At 35.2% G+C, this 26,917-nt stretch overlaps 1 protein-coding gene across 1 annotated transcript in view; it reads left to right on the top strand.

Moving 5' to 3' along the window:
* The window catches only part of LOC145329100 (uncharacterized), a 56,632-nt gene that overhangs the window by 26,815 nt on the left and 2,900 nt on the right, over positions 1 to 26,917 (top strand). The window contains exons 3-14 of the mRNA XM_080173135.1: positions 3,787 to 3,846; positions 16,974 to 17,000; positions 20,060 to 20,113; positions 20,458 to 20,531; positions 21,402 to 21,532; positions 22,174 to 22,319; positions 22,796 to 22,890; positions 23,557 to 23,600; positions 24,353 to 24,428; positions 25,066 to 25,191; positions 26,223 to 26,267; positions 26,550 to 26,594. Of these exons, the coding sequence (XP_080029261.1) occupies positions 3,787 to 3,846; positions 16,974 to 17,000; positions 20,060 to 20,113; positions 20,458 to 20,531; positions 21,402 to 21,532; positions 22,174 to 22,319; positions 22,796 to 22,890; positions 23,557 to 23,600; positions 24,353 to 24,428; positions 25,066 to 25,191; positions 26,223 to 26,267; positions 26,550 to 26,594 (923 nt within the window). The remainder of the gene's footprint in view (positions 1 to 3,786; positions 3,847 to 16,973; positions 17,001 to 20,059; positions 20,114 to 20,457; positions 20,532 to 21,401; positions 21,533 to 22,173; positions 22,320 to 22,795; positions 22,891 to 23,556; positions 23,601 to 24,352; positions 24,429 to 25,065; positions 25,192 to 26,222; positions 26,268 to 26,549; positions 26,595 to 26,917) is intronic.

Below are 26,917 nucleotides of genomic sequence, written 5' to 3'. Positions count from 1 at the left end.
TTGTTTTAGCCAGCTGCGAGCTTCACTTTATCAGAGTACATGAAAATCTGGTGCAACATCCAAGCAATAATATATCGATAGATTTATCCCATTACAAGTACAATGCTTTTGATGTAATAGGAAACCGTTTGAAGATTTATCTTTAAATTTTGTGCAAATTAAGGAGAAGATTCGCTTCAGGAAAATCCGGAGAATTATTTCTTTTTTACAGCAGCCTCATATGAATACTGCATTTCATACTTTTTATAAAAGAATCATAAAAAATGTATCATATATGTGCAGTAAAAAAGTTGCGCCTATTCTATGTGTAGGCAAAAATAATATGTATTCATTTAACAGCAAAGCTTCTCTACATTTTTATATTTTAATTTAAAAATGCATTAGATTAATTTAAATTTAAATGAGTTATTTAAGCAAACAAAATTTAGCATAAATGGATATTTAAATCCCAAGGTATTAAATGATCGAGCGATAGCGATATTCTTAAAACTTAATCACAGTGGTTAACAGAAGGGTGGTGTATCCACCCCTCTACAAAATTCAAAGGGGTTGGATACACCTCACTAGGTATCCACCGCCCTACACCCCCTTGACAAGATTCTACAAAACCCCGATACACCCCCCTAATACAGCCAAGGGGGGAGTTAAAAAATATTTAGAGACAATTTTGGGACCTTTGAGTAAGTGGGTGTACACCTGTGGGGACGTATCCGCCTCCCATAAAACAAAAATACACCCCTCTTGGTGTCTGTAATACAACCACCTAAAGCTCACACCCCTCTATTTTGGTGAGGGGGAGTATCAGAATTTTCTAGTGCGCGAAAACCCTCTGCACGCCATTTCTTAGTCATCCTTGTTTTTAAAAGTTACTTACGAGGCGAGGACAGATATTTCTAAAAAAAATGCTTTTCTTTTTTCTTTTTTAGTTTTGTTTACATAATGATATCATACTTTTATACATCAATAACAAAGGGATAAGACAATTGCCGATAAATTGATGTACATCCCCAACGATGATACACAAAATTAGTCCTTCTTTATATTACAATTATTGGTTTAAACGTTTGAACACTAAACTAAAGGAACCAACTAATCAAAATTCAATAAAAGTCTCCAAGGTTGTTAAGCCAACTAATAAGAAAATTATATTATTATTATAAGACTTTGGGGACTAGTGTAATAAACAGCCCAATGTCCCCTCCCTAACATCATTGATTATCTTTCTTTTATAATGCATTACATATATGATATAAACAAACAGAAAGAGCTTAGCTTTTATGTATTTTTATACAAGGACGTCAATAGCCATAAGTTCAAAACTCAAAATATACCCAAATTCTATTACTATTACTGGTATGAGGTGATATTGGACTAAAAATGAATCTGGTACCCAAAGTTTCCTTACCACGTTATCTTGGCTCAAATACTTTGGGTACTTTTATTAAATTTGTCGGTTACAAAACTAATAGTGTTCAAATCTTTTTATCCAATAATTGAAATTTACAGAGGGCGTATTTTTCTTGACACAATAAAAACTGTCCCGAATTTGTATTAATTTTGAGGAACACGACTCCAGTTACGTCATATTTTTCTTTCCCGAAAAAGGGAAGGGGGAAAGAAAAAAAGGGAAGGGAGGAAGAAAAAAGAGATGGGAGAAAATAATAATAAAGAAAAAGGGAAGGGGGAAGAAAATCTCTTCTAAAGAGATGGGAGAAAAGGGGGTTTTCCCCATCTCTTTAGAAGAGATTTTCTTCCCCCTTCCCTTTTTCTTTATTATTATTGGTGTTGTATATAAATCTATCGTTGCTTCGCCCCTATGGGGATGGAAAGGGGGTCTAAATCCCAACACTTTATATAAGTTTTCTTAAGTTTCATACGGACAGACAGTCGGACAGACATCATTAAACGTTAATGAAAAAATATGAAAACCTTTCATGCGGGATAAAACAATTAGAGTTAAATCAATTTACAACCGTTTCCTTAGGCAAAAATACAAGTTAACAAAGGCAGATTTTCACACTTAATAATTAGAGGGAAGAATAGTTATTCATTTATCGTAGAGATGCTTCATTTTTATCAAGTAAAGCATGTTTGTTAATTATGATATATTGGAAATAAATAATGATAGATTTACCTAATTTATTATCATTAATAATCTGCTAATATATTTATATAGCATTTGTTGCACATATTCATTGATTTTTTTTTGCAAAAATTGCATTTTTACACATTAATAATTCTACTTTATGTAAAATGATAAAAATATTTTTTTTTCAACAAAAAATTATCTCAAATCTGCCTAGTCCAATATAAAGCTTCTTTAAATAGTATATCTATTGTATGGAGCCATTTGAAATATTTTAAATAAATCTATTTATTATTACTTGGATCTTACACCAGATTATTATGCACTTTAATACAGCAAAACTTGTAGCTGGCTAAAATAAGGATACCCCCATCCAACCCTTTAACCTTATCTCCTCCAAACCTACTTGATGAACAAATAAGAGAGTCCAATGTAAGCAACCTAAATTGACGATATTATTTTCCCTGTCACAATATTCACGTATGTATTCTTTATTAATTCTTAAATTAGAGTACACAAGCAATTCTATAAAATTGTATCTTAGATTTATTGTTTAACTTTAGAGTAATGAAGCTAATCTTTAATTCTTCAGAAAATAATTTGTCTGCAATTTCTGATTAAAGATTCCTAAAAAGCATTTCTTCTATAACTTACTCTGTCCTTCAATTGATTAAACTTTGTATGTTATTTTATCTATCTATCTATGTATGTATACATTTTATTTACTATCCAACTATCTAAACGCTCTCTAGTTGCCTAGCTAATTTCAACATAAAAAATCTACCTATCTATCTACCAAGTCCCAGCTATCAATAATTGTTTAAATTGGTTGCTAACAAGGAGATAATGGGTGGGAATTAGCGGTAGGGCAGCAAATAATCAACACGGAATAAGATATAACAAAGCCTTCCCAAAAAAATTACAACATCCATAAAAAACGAAGCTCTGAAACAGTTGGATAAACGAAAATTAACACCTGTAGAGTTTAAGACTGAATAAGCAAAATATTAATACGTGAGTCTGAATCATATCTAATTGTTATAGGATTCATCATGCAAGGCTTGAAATCGATAAGACAATGCTAACCTGATCGAAAAAGCTAACTGACCCGGACCGACCCTAATTATAGAAAAGTTTCGCCTTTAAAACTTGTTTATTGTCTTTCTGTAACTTCTGTTATGCTAAAAAAACGAAATTCTCTAAGGTACTAATTAAAACATTTTACAAGATATTTTATCCATGAAAATTATGTACAATAGCGCTCTCTCTTCCTACTATTGACGTTTAAGATGCATAGCAGCTCTTTAAAACAGTTATTCTTACAATAAATATATTAGTATAGATGGATAACACAGACAACTTTGCTTAAGTGGTGGGGACATTTTTTTGTCTGCTAGCAAAAATATTTCTGCCTAACTGTAGCGACTGGGTTTTGTTCATAATATCAACGCTATTGGCTGATATTCAAAGACCCAATTGAAAGTCGGAACAGGGTCCCCACCTTGTGAGTAGATTACATAGAACTCGTTCTCCCTCTATTCTTTTACTTTAATATTCGTTTTACCATTTTGAAACCTAAGTTTTTTCTACTTTAAATAAATCTGTATTTTACTGGTAATAAATCACATCATTTCATATCTTAAATTTACTTTACATAATTTCTTAATTTAAAAAAAAAATTCGAATGTTTAATTTTTTAGGCTTTGTTTCAAGTATGGGAGAAGTTAATACCAGACAAATATAATCTTCAAACTCTAAAGGTAATTATTTTCATAGATTTCTTACTTTTTTCTATCTACCTATCATGTCTTTCTCTATCATATTCTATCTCTCTCTCTCTCTCTCTCTCTCTCTCTCTCTCTCTCTCTTGGGCGTAGTTATAAAGTATCTTTTATAAAAAAAATAGCTGTATGAGAAATTGATTGCATCAGAAACTGAGAAAAAAAATGAGATTGTTCACAAATCATATTTTTTCAAATAGATCTTATGGCTAAAATAATCCATCAAATTTTAATAGAAAATTCTAGCAAATTTTTCGACGGGATACCTTCCATAAATCTAACTAATGATATTGCCAGATTGTTTCTCCACTGTTATTGTCTCAACCATGACACTTTGGTTGAGTGTGACTTCCGAATTAGCGGGAAGTTCTCGAGATCTTGTTGACTTACAGACAAACCCCCAATACCAGGAACCATCAAGTTTCAACAGCAGGTTTGATTATAGATTTATTGAGGCAACTATTTCAAAGTCCTGAAATTACAAAATCAATTAATTCATAATTCCAGTTTTTTATAACCACGTAATCTTAATTGCTTTTTAAAATCATTTTTTTCTACGGTTAAGAATCTTTGGAAACTTTGGCTTTAAAGGAAAATTATTTGGTTTAATAAATCATTGTTAAATGCAAAAATAAAAGCACATAAAAATTACTAAAACATAATATTAATCATAATTAAGTTTCATGCTTAGCTGGCTAAAGCCTTTTAAACTAAATATAATCGTCCTATACACCATTCCACTTAATAAAATTAACAAATTCTACCTGAAGTTCTTATGGTTTCAAATCCCTGGTATACTAGGGTCGTTCACGCACTATGAGACTAATGATAGGCCCAATTTTGTTCTCCGAAATCTTCACACACTCATATCTCATTCAAAGGTAACGAACGTGGGCGCATCAAAATATAAACAATCCATGCCGCGTCTATTACTGAAGGAAAGTCAAACAAGACGACATTTGCGCTTAATTTGGGATAATGATAAGGAATTAATTTCGATCTTGATAAACACAAAGCTTCCTCGAAAAGAGGTTAAGACACACCCCCCGTTTGAAAGTCAAATTAACTTCCTTAACGAGATTCAAGGTTTTTTTGCGCTGAGCACTAGCAACATTTCTCACTAAACTCAACTCACCATAATCACATGAAAATGGCCACATCCCGAAAAACATGACAATTTTTGCTCCTAACTAAATGAAACCCCGTGAAATGCATACACAATATTATACTCCTCACTAGGACTCATAATACCTCACATTTTAGGATAGAAGGATGGGGATTGGTTTGTACCATACAATATTCCAGGCACATGACACTCACAAGATCACATACACAAATCCTAAAATGGATAATCCTATTAATCATGATGTTGTAAATATAACAACTTATACTAATTAATAATCATTTCATAATCAATAGGTAATAAATCATTATTAATAAATCAATAAGTACCTACGAAATCAGGTTGAAATGTAAACGAATAATAGTAAATATAAAACGAAATAAATCTTAGGCAAGAAAATTAAGATTTATAGGTACTTAAAACTAAATTTGTTAAGCATCAAAAAGAGTAGTAAGAAAAATATTTCAAAATCCTTGGGCAGAAAGTTTTCAAATGAATAAGAACTGTAACTATCTTAATCAACAATAAAACTTTTCAATACTTAAATAATAGCAAAATAATAATAATATCTTCGTTAGAATTTTCATCGAAATTATGAAAAAAAATACCAATTTTTCTTTGTAAAAAAAAATGAGACTTTAAATATGAATTTTCAATCATTCCTTGATCTGAATAAAAATGTTTTACTTGATTGAAATTCATATATAATTTTTAAAAAAATCTGCTAAAAAATACTTGATTTTTTTTCTTAGAATAAATATCGAATCACGCAACCTCGACGCATTTATTCTTTTTTGGTAAACTTTTCAGGTAAGTTTTATAATGAATTGTACTTTTGAAAAGAAATTAAACTCAATAAAATTAAATTTGAGCATATGAAATAGAATAAAAATTAATCGCATTTCGGTTGATTCTTATTTTAGGCATAAAAATAGGCATATGAAAATGTGGCTTTTTTACTAAAAAAATCTCAATTTCTATAAATAAGAATCAATTATTAATCATAATTTTTAATAACTGCCTGACTGATACAGCATGTTCTTCCAGGGGAGATTTATCTGTCAGCCTGAACAAGACTCTTGCAGTCTTTCTCCCATCCTCAATCCTCGTCACACGGCCCATCCGCAAACATCTCATCAGCGGATTGGTACTCGTAACCAGCACTATATCTCCGTCAGCTAGCGGCTCCGCCATCTCATCTTTCCACTTGGACATCCTTAATATCTTCGGCAAAATCTCCTGGCGGTAGGAAGTCCAAAACTGGGCAGACAAATCTTCTAATAACTTCAACCTGGAGGAAATTTGGTCCTCCGGTTTCATCGCCACATTGCACACGGCTGGCGGTCTACATTTCCCAGCAGCTGGCCAGGGGTAATCAGCCGCCAATTCTCCACGTCGTTCGCAGCTTCTATCGTCAACGGTCTGCTATTCATTAACTTGCTAACCTCTGCCAACAGCACCAGGAGCTCATTAAAATTAACAGAACTGTTCACCAACTTCTTGGACAGCAATCTCTTGGTTAATCCCACCATTTTCTCAGCTTGCCAAATAAAATGGTGGGCTCGGGCCGGGATCTGGGACCAAGAAAACTCTACCTGGCTGCCCAACTTCTGCTCTTAAACCTTGCGAGCAGCGGATAATTGTGTGCCCATGTCGCTTACTATAACCTTCGGCAGACAATGAACAGCCTCCAACAGCCGCAGGGACAACAGGATACTGCTGGTATCATACTTCTCCAAGGCATCCAGCCATAGCGCCCCTGAGAACCTGCAGACTACCACGAACACCCACACCTTCTTCGTTGCTGTCTGACTCCTCGTTTTGGCGGTAGCTCTCCTCGTAACCAGCGGACCCATAAGGTCAACTTGCACAGCTTCAAATGGCCTGCTCGGAACCAACTTGTCAGGTAACACATCCTTCATGGTAGTACGACATTCCTTGGCCCTCTCAACACTGCAGGGCCAACACTTCTTCACCTCCATGATGGACAACCTCCTTGCCTTCACAATCCAGCACCAACGGCGGCTCTCAGCTAAAGTTCCACGGACACCAGAATGAAGCTCAACATGCGCTTCTCTCATAAAAATAGAAGCTAACCAATTACCAGGCTCCAAAATTACTAAACCTGGCATGTCTTCAAATAGCATTTTACGGCCACCAGTAATGGCGTCAATGACGGGCTCTCCACGACCAACCATTTTTAGAATTTTCATCTCCCTGGTCACATAATTACCTCCGGGACCAACGACAGGCCAGGTCAATGATACTTCATGCACTAATGGATTCAATGACGAATAATTGCCTTTAGCGTCATTTATCCACTCATCCTGTTGGCTACATGACACAATGAAAAGTTCCGCCGCCGCCATAAAATTGTACAACGACGGCTTGTACACAGAATCTGCGGCTGCTACATGACTACCAGCGGCTGTAGTCTTGCCTTCTTGTCTGCTCTTTAGCTTCTTCAACCAGGTGTTCGATACTTGCAGGACAGCTGCCATAATACGTTTGGCCTGTCCAAATGATCTCCTGTGCTTAAACCTAAAGACATCTTCAGCGGCTTCTCCGGCAACTTTCATTGAACATAACTTAACCATTTTGGTATTCAACTCCTCCGGTGGTAAATCCTGCTTGACTTGCTCGGCAGTTTTTACCGGCCACGCACTTTCATCCTGGCGCAACCATTCTGGGCCCAATCTGTACCTGGAACCTGGTCCTAAATCTGATACCTTGCAGGTGCTTCTGGTGCCCAAATCTGCAACATTGTGTGTCCCAGGGACCCACCTCCAGTCATCCTTGTTGGTTGCAGATTGGATTTCTCCAATGCGATGAGAATTAAATGTGTTCAACATGGCACTGTTGGAAACAATTTGTGATAAAACACACGATGAATCAGTAAAGTACATCACTCTGATAACATCAAAGGGCAGGGCATCTCTGATGGACTTTGACAACCTGGTGGACATCTGGCAACCCATCAATTCAAGGCGTGGAATTGATTCAGTCTTGACCTGCGCAACTCTTGACTTGGTGGCTAGCAGGAACGTTTCAAACCCTTGCCTAGTTGGCCACCTCAAATATGCCATACATGCATAGGCCTCTGATGACCCATCCGAAAACATCATCAAGGATGGAAGGCCAGTTGGTTCCGCCGGAACCACACAACGGTCAAACTCCAATTTGGTGACCTCAGCTCTGTCCTCCAGCGACTTAACAAGTTCATCCCGTAGACTTTTTGGAATGAAATCTTGCCAGCCCAAATTCAGCAAACATGTTTTCCGCAGGACAAGTTTAATTCTCAACAGGATAGGGCTGCAAAGCCCGAGCGGGTCGAAGGTCTGGGCGGCGAACCTGTGGACCATCTTCTTTGTCAGATTCTCGTCCAAGGCGTCCTGGAGGTTGTACAAATCAGCATCCTCTTTCACCTTCTTTCCCTTGACTTTACCATCTTGGTTGACTCTCGTGGCGATGGATAACACATCGGTGGCTGGCTTCCATATCAGCCCAAGAACCTTGGTTGGCTGGCAATCATCACCAGAATAAATGACTTGTTTGAAGGAAAAACTACCTTTGCTGATAATTCTGTCGGCTTCATTCATCATCTCCTTGGCTTCTGGACCAGATCCTGCTCCCGAAATAACATCATCTATGAAGCTGTGCTTCTCAAGCTTGACTGCAACTGGAATCTGAGGTAACTTGAAATCTTCCTCGGGGTAGGTAGGTATTTCTGGCTCCTTCCGCAATTCAGGTTTTGCAACAATATCACTACCGTTTATCTGCCCCTCTCCATACATCTCCTTGACCTCTGCTTCACTCTTTCCGCCGAACAGGCGGGACGTCAACTTCAGGGCTGTAACTGCCAAATTTCCCGCAGCCAACTCGCCAAAATTCACCACTTTGGTCAGGTAAATTTCAAGTGGACCGTCTGGCGTCGGGGAAAATAAAACTCTCTTCATCTGGCTGTCGAACTCTGTGGCCAGGATGGAGTTATAAAACTTGGAAATGTCCGCGGTTAAACCAACCTTATAACCGCGGAAAAGCAACAAATGATATAAAATCTTCTGCATTGGCGGCGGACCTCCCAGCATTATGTGATTAAAACTGGTACCCTTGAACGTCAGAGAACTATTTGCACACAATCTCATGGGTGTGGAACTTGAATCCTCCTTGAAAGCAACCACTATTGATGAACAAGACTTAGGCCCTTCATACTGCAATTCTTCAGGCGTTGCTTTTTGAAACATGCCTCTGGATATGGCGTCATTGAATACCTGTACATACATATCATAGGTACCTTCCTTGACCATCTTGGCACGATCCTTTTCAGCAATTTTGCGGGCTAAACTCTCATTGTAGGGCAAAGTGTGAGGATCTTCAATGTAAGCATATTGACCTGTCCACTTGTTGGATTGCAAGTCTAGTGTTAAACCTGCCTCAATTATTCTCTGCCTCTCACGCTGGTCCCAGGTAGTGCCGTCGGCCATAGCCTTGCACTCTTGACAGGCAGTACATCCTGGACAAAGTGCCTGCGGCTGTACGCCAAACGATTCAGACGTCAAAAAGTCTGGCAAGGTGCCTCCACTGACACTGACAGCCTTATATGCCGACTTTTGGTCTCCAGCTCCACCGTCAGCACTTGTACAGATAAAACCACTACCAAAAATGGTTCGCCACAACATAGACTGGCCCACTTTCTGGTAGGTTGATGGAAACACGTCAGGATGTGTATTTCCAATGATGATATCTAAGCCTCCACTAATATATGTAAATCTTTCTGGCGGCATCTTAAATATTGTGGCGGCGGTTTCGGGGTGGACCGAGCGCATCTCGTTGGCCCCGCCGAGGGTAGGCATGACAGCTGCCTCAAACTCCCTCAAATTACCGTCCCTATCCTTCAGATAAAACACAACATTGCGGCAGGAAGTCTCACTGCCGTCAGCTACAGAAATAGTTGTATATCTGCCGGTAGATTTCAGCTTCAACTTGTTGGATAACTTCTCAGACACAAGTGGCAAATTTGCACCAGAGTCAAACATGACAGTGGCGTGGCAGGTGCCGCCGCCAGGTGCTACAACAGGAACTAACTGAAGTAAGAAGGTACAGGGGCTGGGTGCAGAACTTGACTTGTAGACTGTATTCACACCAGCACTAGCCTCATGGATCAACCGGCTATGATATCTGTCGCAATTATTGGTGCCACAAACACCAAGCTTATCCGATTTATTACACTTGTCAGCAGCATGGCCATCACACAGGCAGAGTTCACACAACTTTTTCTGCTGGACAACTTTCTTTCGGTCAACCACATCCATCTTCTTAAACGTGAGGCAATGGAAAATCGGGTGTTTCTCCTTGCAGCTTTCAACAGGACATGTACTGTTCCACTTGGAAGCCTTGTCCTTTCCAGCCTTTCCATTCTTATTGTCGCTGCGGCCAGATACTTGCGCGGCGGCAGCTCTGTCCCGATTTCTCTTGCCGGCGCTAGTGTCATAGGACATATCACTGGCCAACATTGCTCCCCTTGTCCTCTCCAGCAGTTCTACAATCTTCTGGATGTTTGGTTGGTTCATGCTACCTAGTTCCATCATAATTTTCTCTCTCAGGCCATCTGGGCACTTGTCTTTGAAAATATGAATAAGAGTTAGGTGGTGGTAATCCTTAGCTGCAGAACCAACGATGGCTTCTACTTCCTGCATGTTACTCTTGAAGGTAGCAATTGCACTAACCACGTCCACAGGTTTATCCACAGGTTTCATCTTGTTCAGCTTAGTTAAAATCTTCATGAACCGGCGGGTGTTTGATAAAAACATCTGATCGAGAAACAACCATTGTTCATTATGATCTCTAATTGCTGACACTTGCTTGCGTAGCTCCGGGTTGGTTATCACCTTCTCCATACACAACATCAGACTTAACCTCTGGTCAGAAAATCCGTAACCAGCGCATAGATCTTTAAAGACCTGTTTAAAGTTGGAGTAATCCGTGTCAGTACCGTCAAATGACGGCAACAAACTGTTGTCCCAGAGCCCATACTGCGGGTTGGAACTCCGAAGATCCACGGCAGACATACTTCTGGAGAGTATGGCAGGTGTTCCACTCTCATCCAAGTTAGATGAACGTACATATCACGTACTTCTTGGCGCAACTCCATGGAAATTTTAAGCACTCCCATGTCCATCTTCACCTTCTCAATGACGTCGAGGTTCCTGGCGACAGTGCTTGACCTCGCGTCGTCTGAATCATTGTCAAGCCAGTACAGAATTTTTGTACACTGCTCCAACGACGCATAAACTTTATCTGCAACAGTTTTCTGTTCACTAGCTTCATCCAAATCACGCTTGAACTCGCGCAACTCACTAGTCTCCACGGCAGGTTTTAGACTTTTTATTAGGTCAGATTGGTCCTTGACCTCACTAAAAATGTCACGAATTGATTTTAAATTCACATTTTCACATGAACTAAAACTTTGGCAGGCTTTTAGATTGTCATAAAACACTTTTAACTGTTCGTCAAACACCTCTAGCCTTTCACTGCCAATAGCGATAGCTCGCTCAATTTTCTGCTTTTTGGTTAGTGGCATATTGATTCACTAGGTACTTATTTCACAGAAAAAATTGTCACAGTATATTGCATCAATAATCACTGGATGCTATTGATCTCTTGAAGAATGCTAACGCCTATTCTTCAGATACTTTGAAATTGTCTCAACCATGACACTTTGGTTGAGTGTGACTTCCGAATTAGCGGGAAGTTCTCGAGATCTTGTTGACTTACAGACAAACCCCCAATACCAGGAACCATCAAGTTTCAACAGCAGGTTTGATTATAGATTTATTGAGGCAACTATTTCAAAGTCCTGAAATTACAAAATCAATTAATTCATAATTCCAGTTTTTTATAACCACGTAATCTTAATTGCTTTTTAAAATCATTTTTTTCTACGGTTAAGAATCTTTGGAAACTTTGGCTTTAAAGGAAAATTATTTGGTTTAATAAATCATTGTTAAATGCAAAAATAAAAGCACATAAAAATTACTAAAACATAATATTAATCATAATTAAGTTTCATGCTTAGCTGGCTAAAGCCTTTTAAACTAAATATAATCGTCCTATACACCATTCCATTTAATAAAATTAACAAATTCTACCTGAAGTTCTTATGGTTTCAAATCCCTGGTATACTAGGGTCGTTCACGCACTATGAGACCAATGATAGGCCCAATTTTGTTCTCCGAAATCTTCACACACTCATATCTCATTCAAAGGTAACGAACGTGGGCGCATCAAAATATAAACAATCCATGCCGCGTCTATTACTGAAGGAAAGTCAAACAAGACGACATTTGCGCTTAATTTGGGATAATGATAAGGAATTAATTTCGATCTTGATAAACACAAAGCTTCCTCGAAAAGAGGTTAAGACAGTTATCCTATTGGCTGATTTAGAGAGTTTACATCTAGATTACATTTATTTTTTTCTAAACCCCTTGAGATATTGAAATCAAAGAGATTGGCTCCATAGTTTACTAAGAATTTAGATTTTACTTCAATTAGTAAGAAAAAATATTGGTATTATCCTATTTTTTTCAATTATGAAAATTTAAGAACCCCCCCCCCCCCCCCGACAGCGAACTATGAACTCTGGCCGCAGCGCTCGGCTCCCTAGCCTGCCTTGCCGCAGCGCTCGGCTCCCTAGCCTGCCTTGCCGTAGCGTTCGGCCCCCTTGCCTGCCTAGCCGCAGCGCTCAAACCCCTTGACTGCCTAGCCGCAGCGCTCGGCTCCCTAGCCTAAAACCTAACCTAACCTAAAATAGTTGTTCGTCGTTGTCGGGGGGGGGGGGGGGGGGGGGGGGGCGATACTCAAATTTTCAAAATTGAAAAAAAAATTCTAAGAGGATAACGCCAAACTATTATATTATCTAAAAGAATTTTTTTCTTTAAGCTATTTGAATATAACAATCAACATAAACTTAACTGTGTGTGTATGTCTGTCTGTAGCAAATTATCATTCAAACTGCTGAACCGATATGGTTCTCCTTTACCATAAAGCTTCTAAGAGGTCCAGGAAAGGTTTAGAACTAATTTTCAGGAGGGTGTCTCTGTGTCTCTACTCTCCCAAGTTAATACGTCCCAATAAAAATAATCCCCCACCAAAAAAGATATTTTTCATTTTCTTTAAAAATTCAAGGGTCGATTTCCCTCTGCCTTTCCTCAAGGGCGTAGCTGCAAGCATAAAATAAGTAGGTGAAATAGACCTTCACAATTTAAGATTAAAAATCTTCCAACACTTTAATAACTATCTGTATTTTTGGTCTATGTTTTGTGGTTACAAATAGTTTGAAATAAACCGCAAAAATGGCAATTCTTGGCAGATTGACTTCTTTACCAAATTTCTCTGCCTTTGGCCTTTAGTGTTCATTCATTTTAGCAAAAAGATAAAATTAACGATACCGTTCAATACTCTAGAATGTAATTAGGATAAAGGATAAGATAAATTCAATCCCATTGTTCTATTCTTGAATCTTTTAAAACTAGATAGTAGTTTTTAAATCCTTATAATAAAGTAACAGGATGTGTGTTTGTACCGAAGGATCTCGGTAACCGCTGAACCGATTGGTTTCTCCTTAACAGGGTACCACAAACCTCCCAAGAGAAATCACTTAAATGCAACACAGAAAGGTTAAGTATTATTTAAAAAAAAAAACATTTAAAGTGCTACTAGAGGCCTCTAGGGGCGTAGCCGAAAGTGATTGAATAAAGTATTTCAAAAGAAACTATTATAAATCTGTAGATTTTACCTTTTTTAAAGTATTACCCTTTGAATAAAAAATATTAAAAAGTTCGTTCTTTCGTTTTTTGTACTTTTAAGTAAAAAGTGTTTTAACCCCTTACAGTCGGGCCCCTTGCCGCACCTTAATCGGTCGGGGGGGAGGGGGTGTTCAACGCCCCCCCTAATTATCTCAGTTCCTAATAGAGCTAAAGGGCTACATTTTTTTTGTGCAAGTCCCCTGTTTGATAATGAATTTCCGACCTTTTATAAGTCTAAGTCAATTTTTGCTTCCTTCACCCTTTTATTTAACAACCTTTGTTTTTAGGTCTTTTTTTACTTAAAAATTTCAAACGGCTGTAATTTTCTTATTTTTGAAGCTAGAAGAACAATTTTTTTCCAGAAAATGTTTATCTTTATGTAAATTTTACATTAGAAATATCAAAATATAAATTTCAGTTGCCGCAGCTGTACTTGGCAGCTGCCAGCCGCCGCAGTCGGCGGTCGGCGGGAAAACGGCGGCGGATCTTTATGAAATTTTAATACGTTATGTAGACATGTAAGAAAAGCTTAAGTTTAAAATTTGAGGTCTCTAAGTCAAAAATTGCAGCCACAGGAGCCTTTTAAAGATTTCTGGAGACCTGCAGGATCAGGACCTGCAGGATCATACCTGGAACCTGAAAGTGACTTGAACTCCTGTATTTCATATAAGAATGTATTACTAGAGGATATTTTAGTATTTTGGTATGTTAAAATGCTTTGTTTTAGTCAAAAAAATATTTTTGCTCTTTACCTGGATTACCCTGCCAGGTTTGCTGGCATCCTGTGCCTGCCAGGATGGAGATATTCAAAAAATTCCAACTTTCAGTTATGTGTCATACCCATACTTAAATAGTCACGCAGTTTGGGCTCTTTATCTTTCACACACAGAAAATGAGAAAGAAAAAACCGGATGGGGGGGGCGTTCAACGCCCCCCCCCCCCCCCGACCGTTAAGGGTTAATACATTATTTGAAGCTTTTTTTAGTGCCTATTAAAATGACGCCATACTGACCTATCATTGGTTAACTAAATGTATATTGGCCTGCCATTGCTTATCTAGTCTGTGTATTGGCCTATCATTGGTCATTTTATTGCATAACGTCAATTTTTACAGTCAAAATAAAGGGCTTCCATTTATTTTGTTGTTATTTTGTATGAATAACCAATTGTCCTTCTGCTAAATATATGCTATGACAATAATAATAAGTATTTAAGAGAAATTTTGTGTTTTTAGTTCAATTCTTAATTGCTTATAATTTAAAGTTTTCATTTTTTCCTAATATTTGAATATAACTTTAAATTTTCTTCATGAAAAAACAACAAGGATGACAACATACGTATAAGGCGATGCTCAAGAAATATTATAGAAAAATTATGTTATTAAGTAGATTAAATTAAGTTTCTTTAAACTCTTGTAGATTTTATATGCTTTTTTACAGAATCTTGCAGGGAAGATTGATATTTATAGGACCATTCTAACGTAATGGACGTTCAAATAGACAGATCTTGTATAAAGAAAAGCTTCGCTATGATACAATCTAGAAATTATAGAACATAAATTTGTAATTGCTTAAATAATTTATTGAAAGATTGAAAGGTTGCGTGATCAAATCAAAAGTAATTTTTATCAAACTAATATTTTAAATTGATCATCTAAAATCAAGAATTGATAAAAGTAAAAAAAGTCTTATTTGTTTTAACTATTCCTTTTACTAAAACTAGCGGCTACGCCCCTAGAGGCCTCTAGTGGCACTTTAAATGTTTTTGTTTGTTAAAGTCTACGATAATTCTTTATATTACCGATACCTCTTACGTTGAAGTCTCCCAGATTTTAAGAAAATTTTCAATTTTTTTGTCATTTCTTTTGGGAGGGTGGTAGTACCCTCCCCCAAAATAGTTAAAAACCTTCCCAGGACATATGAGAATCTACCCTGTTAAGGAGAACCCGATCGGTTCAGCGGTTAGCGAGATCCTTCGGTACACAAAGACAGACACACATCCTGTTACTTTAGTATAAGGATATAAGAATGAATGAAGCAAAATATTTAGAACTAGCGGCTACTCCTCTAGAAGCCTAAAAAGGAACATGAGGTTAAGATGGGGGGGGGGGGGTTGATTTTGTTTAGAGGTGATTTTTCATGTATAGGTGGTGGTACCCCCCTCCCCAAAAAATTTAAAACTTTCCCAGGACCTATGAGAAGCTACATTGTAAAGAAGAACCACTTTGGTTAAGCGGTTAGCAAGATCCTTCAAGACACACAAACAGACAAATATACAGACACATAGCCTTTTACTTTACATAAAGCGCATAATTATTGAGATGATCATAGTAGTGAAAGTGACATGTAATTGACAGATACACTCTAATTATAGAGTAGCTGCACTTCTTTAAAAAATCTTACTAGACTACAAACCATCCTATATACTAATAAGATCTGGTTTGGGACTAACCAAATAATTTTATTGACTACCATAAAATTCAAATTTTAAATCATTACACGCAATTTCACTTTTGGTAAATATTGATACTAAAAAGTAACTTGATGTGTGTCTGTCTTTAGCAAAATGCATTTGCAATAGCTACAAAGATTGGGTTTAGATTTAAAGCCTTTTTAAAGCGAAGCTTTTCTATAATTAGAGTCGGTCCGTCCGTACGTCCGTAACGGATAGCTTTTTTCGTTAATAAAGGCATGTTAGAATTTTCCTATCGATTTCAAATTTTGCATGGTGATTCCTTTAATAGTTAGGTACGATTTAGAAAGCGTAGCAACTCTATAATCATCACCAAAATGTCCGTACGTCCATTTTAAACATGTTGATTTTTTTACTTTTTTAACAACAAATTTTTATTTGATCTAATTATCCGATTGATCTGATTTTTGGTATATTGATTCCTGGGACAACAAAGTATAATGTAATAAGCGAAGCAACTCTATAATCAAGTCCTAAAATGTAAGTATGTCCATAAACATTATCCTGAATCAAGCTGTTTTTCAACAAATTTACTTACAATTTTGCTTTGACTCTTATACATTTATATTCTGATTATTCAGTTCTGACACTATACAAGTATTAATGTCCGTTTGTCCTACCGTTTCTGTGCTTCGCTTTTATGGATGTTGTCATCCTTGTTGTTTTGTTTTTATTCGTCTTAATTCTTTTTTTTTCTATTTCAGGCAATACTTGCAGCAGAAGGATTACAGGTGAACTTAATACATATTTCCAGTATCGCTTCGAAACCGATTATTATCCGTTGGATTAGATCATACTTTTAGCCACACTGAAAAATCTTGTATCTTATTGTGATATGGACTGCTTTCCGTGGATAATAAATAAAAGTCATAAAATCAATACCAGATTTGTTGGCCAACAATACTGAAATTAATCTAATGATTTTCCATTTTACTTTCCGCGGAAAGACCATCATACAATGCAAAATATAACTAGTACATAATAAAACGAGGTTGCGTGATTAAAATTAATATTAATATTTTCAAGATTATAGTTCTAATTTTGAGAGTTATTCTTGTGATTTAATCATGACCAAAACTAAACATTTAACCCAGAAAGGATAGAGACATTGGACTGTTTATTAAACTTGTTAAACAAAGTTTCATAGTTATTTGTTGGTTAAAAACATGGGGATTTGTTGGTTTCAAACTGGCAGTGTAAATAAAATAAGCAGTTTTAGATAAAATAATTTTAGTCTACAAAAAGAGTAATGTTTTTATCTACACTAGGGATGTATATCAGTTTTCAGTTATTGCATTGTCTTATCCTTAAGATCTCTTATGAAACCTCATAATTGGTATATTGTTAGGTGCTATGCTAATTTAACAAACTCTTTAATCAATGCTACTCCGGTAAATTTAGTATTTTAAAAACTTAGATAAATTAATTAAAACCTTTATAAATTATCTAAATAAAAGTTAACTTTACTGAAATTCTAATGCTAAAAGTAAATTTAAGCATAATTACAGTTAAGGCCTGAAAGTCAGAAATTTTCCAGACAAAAAGTTAAAATTTCAAATAAAGGATAAATGTTCTAAAAAATGTATTAAAATTGTCTTGTAAAATATATTGGTGTTACTTAACTTAATTTTGTTTTATAAATCTACACAATGTATGGTAATAGGAATTCCCCTAAGTATACTATTACTGTTAAGAAGAATGTCTAAGTCTATAGTTCTGAAGAAATTATAAAATTTAAACAAATTAGCTTAAAAATTAAAATAACATCGCAGGTTAACCGAGAGGAAAGTTATTTTATAATGATAAAAAATTAGCCCTATTATTTTTAGAATATTTATTTCTGTTCCAGGTTTTAGCATTCATTAGTGAAACTTTGCTTACATTGAAATTTTGTAAATAAAAATATTTTTGTTAAGTAAGTTTGAATTTAATCCTTTTGGTTTAATATTAAGTTCTATTTCAAATAGAATTTATGTCTGAGAGTCTTTTGTTATGTAAAAGACTAAAAGTTTCAATTAATTGTTAAAGCAATAAGCTGCCGCTCATTTCTGTCATTTAGTTAACAGTTCTGCAATTTTTATCAATCTAATGCAGTCTTAGCCGCAAAAATTGAATAACAAAAATTGCAGCTGCCATTTCTTATATTGAGCCAAGACAATTTGCGGCTACCGATCCACGACTTCTTATTAGCGCAGCTACTTTATACTAAACTAGCGGCTTCGCCCCTAGCCTCTAGGGGCTTTGCCCCAAGAGGTGATAAAAAAAATTATGGCGAAAATCGTAAAGGACCATGGAAATCTCCTTCAAAAAAAAAAAAAAAAAAATGGGGGGGGAATTTTGGTTTTTTGGGGGGTTGGGGGTGTCCCACCCCCCAAGAAAATAGCTTAAAACCACCACAGGACCAATAGGTAGATACCCTGAAGAGTAGAATCCGATCGGTTCAGTGGTTACCGAGATCTTAAGGGACAGACAGACAGACAGACAGACGGACAGACGGACAGACAGACATCGTTCTACTTTGTATTATAGATGTATGTTCATACATTCTATTGTATTTTCCACTTTTCCATACGCTTTTCCCCTTTTCTCCTCCTATCTTATTCTATTTCTTTTACAAATATTGTTATTCCAGTTACTTGTTGGCATAAATGTTCTTTTTTGGTCAACTTTTAAATAAACAACCATTACTTTCATAGACGTCCAAGGGGGGGGGGTAAAGTGGCGATTACCCCCCCGGGGATAAATTTTGGGGGGGTAAACAAAATTTACCCCTGCCAACAGATTTCATAGGGGGTAATTACCCCACCCTTAAAAAAATTTTACCTCCCCCCTCAAAAAAAAGCTTGGACGTCTATGATTACTTTACTAAATATATTTAGAATAATTTAAATTCTAGAATATCAGACATTAAGTTTAAAACATTTTTGGCAAGTCTGCCTAAAACTTTGCTTAGCTACAGACGGATAGACAGAATCAAAATATCATAAAAATAAATTTCAACTCTGGCAAAAGTTAATGTTGTGTTAATGTTACCTTGATATATTAAATGCTACATTAACTCTCTACAAAGTAATAACAGGGAAAAGAAATAAATGTTCTAAAAAAAAACAAAAATCGAGGAATATTTTTTTCACTAATTATACCTTTGTTTTGCTTGGAAAAAACGAAAAACCTTCCCCCATATTTTCAATTTATTTAGAAAATAAAATTAGGTAAGATGGGTTAATAAAAAGGTTGCTTTTTGTGGAAGTGCCTTAAAAATTAAAATTTCACAAAATGCCTTGCCCTTACAAATTGGTTCAACTTATTATGATGTATTAATGTAGGACACCTGTTATACTTTCATTAGCTTTGGTTCAAAATGTTTTTATAATGAATTTAAAAATAATTCATAATCCAATTTCTAAAAAAAGCTTTCCACATCCTATAAAAGAAACATTTGTTACTATCCTAATAACTTCTGTCTGAAACATAAAATATAAAAAGTTTAAACTAGGATAACAAAAACTGCTCTAAATAGACAAACATAAAAAATTATTTATGATGTACTTAATACTCGTTTACAGAATCTTGTTAAAGCACATAATTACTTAAATACAACTAATTTCATAGGCCTATATAGAATTTTTAGGGGAAGGGAAGATTTCAGGGCAATTAATCTTAAAAGACACGTACTTCTACACATCGCATGCAGCCTGATTGCAGGAAGATTTACAATACATTTGGATTATTCATATAATTAATAGCTATGTAAAAACTTAAAACGTATTAAGTATATTTCAATATTTAGGATATGTGGATGTGGGTTAACATGATGACACAAAGTTCTCCAGTTGTACAACAGGTAAAGTAATAATATTAATACAGTAAATTGTCACAGGCACCACTGCCTATTAGATATGTTAAAAGTTGTTCCCAATTCTGCTACTACAGAGCGTGACATTAAAAGTATAGGTAATTGTAATGCCTTTGCCCATAATCAGGTGCAACCATGCTCAAGGACTTTTATATTAGGGTCCTATTTACGATGGTAGTTCTATATTCATAATGTATATATGTAAAGATAAAATCCCCCCCCCCCCTTAATAGTAGGTTAAACTCTGTAAGCTTCACAAGAATGGCTTTTAAATACTTTAAATAATTTGATTTAAAAAAATTAAAGTTACATTAATAAATTTTTGTGTATAGGTATCAGATATGATCTACAGAAATATCCCTCCATCTCCTGCCTTTTCTAAAATGTCAACACATAGCCCAACCAGGTCAGAAATATTCTTAAGTATAACGATGTTAGTTCGTCTGTCTGTCCTTCTGTCCATCCGTTCGTCTGTCTATCTGTCTGAAGCTTAAGATCCTCCTGTCTCGTCAAAATGTCGACAAATAACCCAACCAGGTCAGAAATCATATATACTTTAAAGTAGAACGATGTATGTCTGTCCCTTTGTCCGTCTGTCTGTCTGCCTATCTGAAGCTTAGATCCTCCTACCTCATCAAAAATGTCAACACACACCCCAACCAAGTCATAAATAATCTATAGTTAAATGTAGAAAGATGTATGTTAGTCCATCTGTCTGTCTATTGTCTGTCTGAAATCTAAGAATCTGCCTCGTCCAAAATGTCAAATATAGCCCAACTTGCTAGGTTAGAAATGATAATTTTGATAAGTTTGTGTATATTTGACTTCAGTAAAACGTTTGATTTAACGGTTTTAATATTATTGCTAGTTTTTCAAAAGTATACTAAAGTTTATTATTTTGTTTTTATATGTATAAAAAAAACTATATTAGCTAATCTTTTATACAAAACTTTTTGTTTGGTGTTTAAAATGCTAATAAAAAAAAGTTTTACTCTACCAAATATGAAATTATGAATGTGTTTTTTTTTGTAAATTATCCTTAGGCCAAATTCAAAAAAGCATCTATAACATCTCATTATATTCATATACATGTTTTACTATAGTTAAATGTTTTTTTTTATATATGTTTATGGACTTTGCTTCATATGTTATTCCAGTTGCTTAAACATATATATAAATGTAATTAAGCCGTTTTTGATAAAAAATAGTTTTGAATCATTTTTTTGATGTTATAATTATAGACAAAGCATAAATTCTAGAATATTTCTTCGTTCAGTGGTTACCTGTACTCGCCTGTGCCTGGCAAATGGATGCCAGATAATTCTGGAAGGTACACACCTGGAGTTAATGGAAGCAAACACGGATATGTGAAGAGGACTCCACAGCATTATGAAGTTCATTCATCAGGTGGGGAATCTTTAAATTGATCGCAAAACTTTCCTTATTTCATGTTAATGTTCAAAAATTAGTTTGGGTATTATAACCCAGAGGGGTCTAAATAATACAGAGCTCCACTTATCCTAACCTGAATCTTTGCAGTGCCCTACTTTAAGGTATCCACAATACCCAATTATAACCTAACCTAACCTCACCTCACCTGAAGTAATAAAGAAACAAACAAAGAAGAAACTACCTCCCTCCACGTTATTTTCCAATATTTTTAAAATATAAAGGGTCAGGGATTCTGTGCTCAATATGGCACTTTGAGGTAATTCGCCATTTTTCTTTCTATTTAGAAATTCTTACAATTTATTTTTCTTTGTAAATATCATCAATCTAATAATTTTGTTTTCCAGTATGGATTCCAAACCGTTTAAAATCTACTGGATTAGAACAGGTTCTGAGTCATACTGAAAAAACATAACTCACAACGTATTAGAGTTATTTTTCCACAAATAATGAATTAAAAATCATATATTCATATTACTAAATAGCCTTCGACCCTTTGGAGAAAAGAAAACTGGACTTAATCTTAAAAATTTAATTTACTATCCGCGGAAAGATGTCTATAAAACGATGCATTAAATAACTATTTTTAATCATCTCAGGAAGCACCCCAGATTCAGCTTACACGACCCCAGAGCGGAGAGCAGTGTATCTGAATTCTGGAAAGACAGGCAGCAGCAATGGGTACTCAAACTCCAGGAGTCCACTTGGTCCCCAACCTAACTCACCATACTCGGCCTTTTTTCAGGTAAAGTTTATATCTTTCTTTTTCACTAAACAAAATAATTTTAATGACAATTATCAAACTCAAAAGTTCAAATATGAAGGCTTTATCTTTCCAAAAGGTTTACAAATAAAATTGTTTGTTTTTTTATTACTTAAAAATTTATATCAACAATCGGTTCTTTCTCATTCAAATAAAGCATGTTACTATATGTATATTATTTGCAATTTAAAGGTAAATTGGTTTTCTTATCTCCCTAACTTTTTTTCATGTTTGATGACACAACTAGTTTATTTTAAAAGTTTGCAATCTATTACAAAGCCTTTTATAATTCTATGACTTTCTCTAAAAATGCATAAAGTTTTTACTAAATCCTATACTTTAATTTTTCAAATGCTTTCACGTCCCTTTGTACCTCTCTGAAAAAAGGTCTCCAAAAGTTTGTCTAAGATTGACTTTCATGAAAATCAATTATTCTAAATATTACTTTTATATTTCAGAGATTAGAAACCCCTAACCAACACAAGGACAACTCGCATCCATCGCGCGACTCTCCAACATTTTCCAACTCAAGCATGTACATCTCAAGCAGCAGGAATAGTTAGCAAACACTTAATTTTAAAAATCCATACAGATTTTTGTAGATTTCATCATCCTTATACTAAAGTAACAGGATGTTTGTCTGTCTGTCTGTGTGTCTGTATGTGTGTACCGAAGGATCTCGCTAACCGCTGAACCGATCGGGTTCTCCTTAACAGGGTAGCTTCTCATAAGTCCCGGGAAGGTTTATAACTATTTTGGGGGAGGGTACCACCACCCTCCCAAGAGAAATGACAAAAAAATCGAAATTTTTAAAAATTTAGGGGAGACTTCAACGTCAAATAAGGTGGTATCGTACATAAAAAATTAACTTTAACAAACAAAAACATTTAAAGTGCCACTAGAGGCCTCTAGGGGCGTAGCCGCTAGTTATTATAAAAGTAATAGTATGTGTGTCTGTACGTTTTTTTGTGACTTAGGATCTCGCGAACCGTAGTTAAGCCTCTTATAGCCCAGATGAAGGATAGTAACTATTTTTGGGAAGCGGACCAACCTCCCATCTAAAAAATCAACATAAACAATTGAAAGTCAAAATCTACATTTCTTTTTAAAAAATTAAAAACATTTTCCCAAACTTACAGATACTTGCATATTTGTTGATATAATTTAATTTGTAAAAACATCTTAGAATTCTGTAGCTAACTATTAATTATTTGAACAGAGATTCCTCCAGACCAAATTCTCAAATGAGTGATTATTATCTCGGTAGGTCAATTATATGTACACCAAATCTCATTTTAATTTTCTATTTAAAAACCCTTATTTTGATATTATTATTATTACCTAGATAGTCAAGCTACAAGGTTACATCCTAAATGGTTAAAAAATCACTAAACCTTCCTTTGGTCATAAAATTACAAAACCAATTTATTTAATAACAAGGATGACAACATCCATAAAAGCGAAGCACTGAAACGTTAGGACAAACGGACATTAACACTTGTATAGTATCTAAACTGAATAATCAGATTTTAAAAGTATAAGAGCCGAAGCAAAATTGTAAGTAAATTTGTTGAAAAACTGCTTGAAGCAGGATAATGTTTATGGACATACTTATATTTTTGGACTTGATTATAGAGTTGCTTCGCTTATAATATTGTTTTTGTTGTCCCAGGAATCAATATACCAAAAATCAGATCAAACGGATAATTAGAACACTTGAAAATTTGTTGTTAAAAAAGTAGAAAAATCAACATGTTTAAAATGGACGTACGGACATTCTGGAAATGATTATAGAGTTGCTACGCTTTCTAAATCGTACCCAACTACTACAGGAATCATCATGCAAAGTTTGAAATCGATAAGACAATTCTAACATGCCTAAATTAACGAAATAAGCTATCCATCTCAGACGTACTGACGGACGGACCGACCCTAATTATAGAAAAGCTTCGCTTTTAAAAATTAGATTATTCAATACAAGCTGAAGAATTAATTGTTTACACAAATTATTTCAGGTGATTATTTGTCAAATGGCGGAGTGTACAAGCGAGGCATGTCCTGTCCAAATACTCCCATTCAACATAGAACCAGGTTTCATAAATTTTCGTAGATTTTTAAAAGCGAAGCTTTTCTATAATTACGGTAGGTCCGTCCGTCCGTCCGAGATAGGTAGCTTTTATTCGTTAATTTAGGCATGTTAAAATTATCCTATCGATTTTAAACTTTGCATGATGATTCCTGTAGTAGTTAGGTACGATTAAGAAAGCGTAGCAACTCTATAATCATTAACTGAATGTCCGTACGTCCATTTTAAACATGTTAATTTTTCTACTTTTTTAACAATAAATTTTTATGTGATCTAATTATCCGTTTGATCTGATTTTTGATATATTGATTCCTGGGACAACAAAGAAAAATATTATAAACGAAGCATTTCTATAATCAATTCCCAAAAATGTAAGTATGTCCATAAACATTATCCTGTTTCAAGCAGTTTTTCAACAAATTTACTTACAATTTTGCTTCGACTCTTATACTTTTAAATTCTGATTATTCAGTTCAGACACTATACAAGTGTTAATGTCCGTTTGTCTTACCGTTTAAGTGCTTCGCTTTTATGGATGTTGTCATCCTTGTTTTAAAACAAACTACTTTAATTGAAGAAATGCATCTAATTTAATAATCTAATGTTATAATAAGATCACTTAATTATGATTAAATTATCTAGACGGTCTAGTTCTCCCTCCGGCCTATCCCAGACCTGGGTTCGAACCCCAGACTCTCGGGGTTGGGTGAGGTCAACTGACTTCAGAGGACCACCAACAAGAAATAATTCCATTGGAGGTTCAGTCAGGTACTAGAAATAATTTACTTAATGATGTTTTTTCTACCCTAAAATTCTAAATAGTACTTGCAACGCACTTGTTGGGTAATTAGATGTAGTGCAGTTATACAGATTGTTATTTAATCTATAATACAAAGTAGAACGATGTCTGTCTGTCTGTCTGTCTGTTTGTCTGTCTGTTTGTTTGTAGCGAAGGATCTCGCTTACCGCTGAACCGATCGGGTTCTCCTTAACAGGGTAGCTTCTCATAAGTCCAGGGAAGGTTTATAACTATTTTGGGGGAGGGTACCACCACCCTATCAGGAGAAATCGCCCCTGGAAAAAAAATTACCCCTCCCGAAAAAGAGACTCCAACGAAACATAAACCAATTATTTCTGTAATTAGATATTTTAAATAAAAAAAAAACATTCAAAGTGCCACTAGAGGCCTCTAGGGGCGTAGCCGCTAGTAGATTAAAAAACACTAGAATAGGAAGAATTTGAACCAAAACTTAAAAAATGGCAGATAAATTAATTAATATCCAAATAATCTATCACTTATAGAACTTTTAAAAATTAGAATTAAGGGAAAGAATTTTTTTTTGAGTTATGACTATTCATAAGCTTTCGGAAGTTGGGTTGTAGGTTAGTGTCTACACTCCCTAAAATATGTAATAAAATAAAGCCTTTCCACTTTTCACCCCCTCAATGCTTGAACCTTACCTCCTGGTGAGTGAATCTCTATGCACATCACTAAATACATTTATTAATATATCTATAATACAAAGTAGCTTGATGTCTGTCCGCCTGTCTGTCTGTCCGTCTGTCCCTTAAGATCTCGGTAACCACTGAACCGATCGGATTCTACTCTTCAGGGTATATACCTATTGGTCCTGTGGTGGTTTTAAGCTATTTTCTTGGGGGGTGGGACACCCCCAAACCCCCCCAAAAACCAAAAATCCCCCCCTCATTCTTTTTTTTTTTAAGAATTTGCTGAACATTTCCTTTGTCCTTTTACGAATTTTGCCTTAATTTTTTTTAAAAATCACTTTGTATTTTAGATCAATGAAACCAAGAGATAGAAATGTTTTCAACATATTATACAGGTATTAAATTATGTTAACACTTATTCAGTATCAATGACGTCATACAATTACATGACTAATGATAGGCCAGTATACATTTAACCATTGGACAATTACAATGTATACTGGCATATCAGTTGTCATTTGTATTGTATGACCTCATTTTTTATAGGCACTATTAACTGCTTCATTATCAATGTAAGTAAATATATACTTTTAAAAATCAAATGTACAAAAATAGATTATTCAAACTATCGCAGGCTTTGAAAAAACCATACTTATAAAAAATGTATTTTGTTTTAGGCCTGATTTAATTAAAATGAGCTCTCCAATCAGTAAATACAGGAGGTAATTTGAAGTAAAACATTGTACTAATTATTTCATTTTAAATATTTATATTGAATAATTTTTTTCTCTCTAATGCACCAACCTTTTCATCTGCAATAAAAAAAGCTTGTTTTTTCACAACTAAATAATCTAAAGGGTGTTTGAAAAAATAATTTTGTGTTTTTGATATCAAGCAGGAAGAAAATAAGGTTTTCGTGGTTAATTTCTGTCGGGGAAAGTGGGTTGAATTTATCAATATACTATTACTTGAATTGGATGGTGCCCTATATTTTCATGTACTCTAAATAAGTGATACTCACAGCTGGCTAAAATAACGATAAACC

This window comes from Acartia tonsa, chromosome 9, assembly GCF_053477335.1.
Source record: "Acartia tonsa isolate MP-2025a chromosome 9, ASM5347733v1, whole genome shotgun sequence".
NCBI classification, from domain to species: Eukaryota; Metazoa; Arthropoda; class Copepoda; order Calanoida; family Acartiidae; genus Acartia; species Acartia tonsa.
Note: the sequence above shows the minus strand (reverse complement) of the source record. Positions and strands in the feature narration are given on the sequence as shown.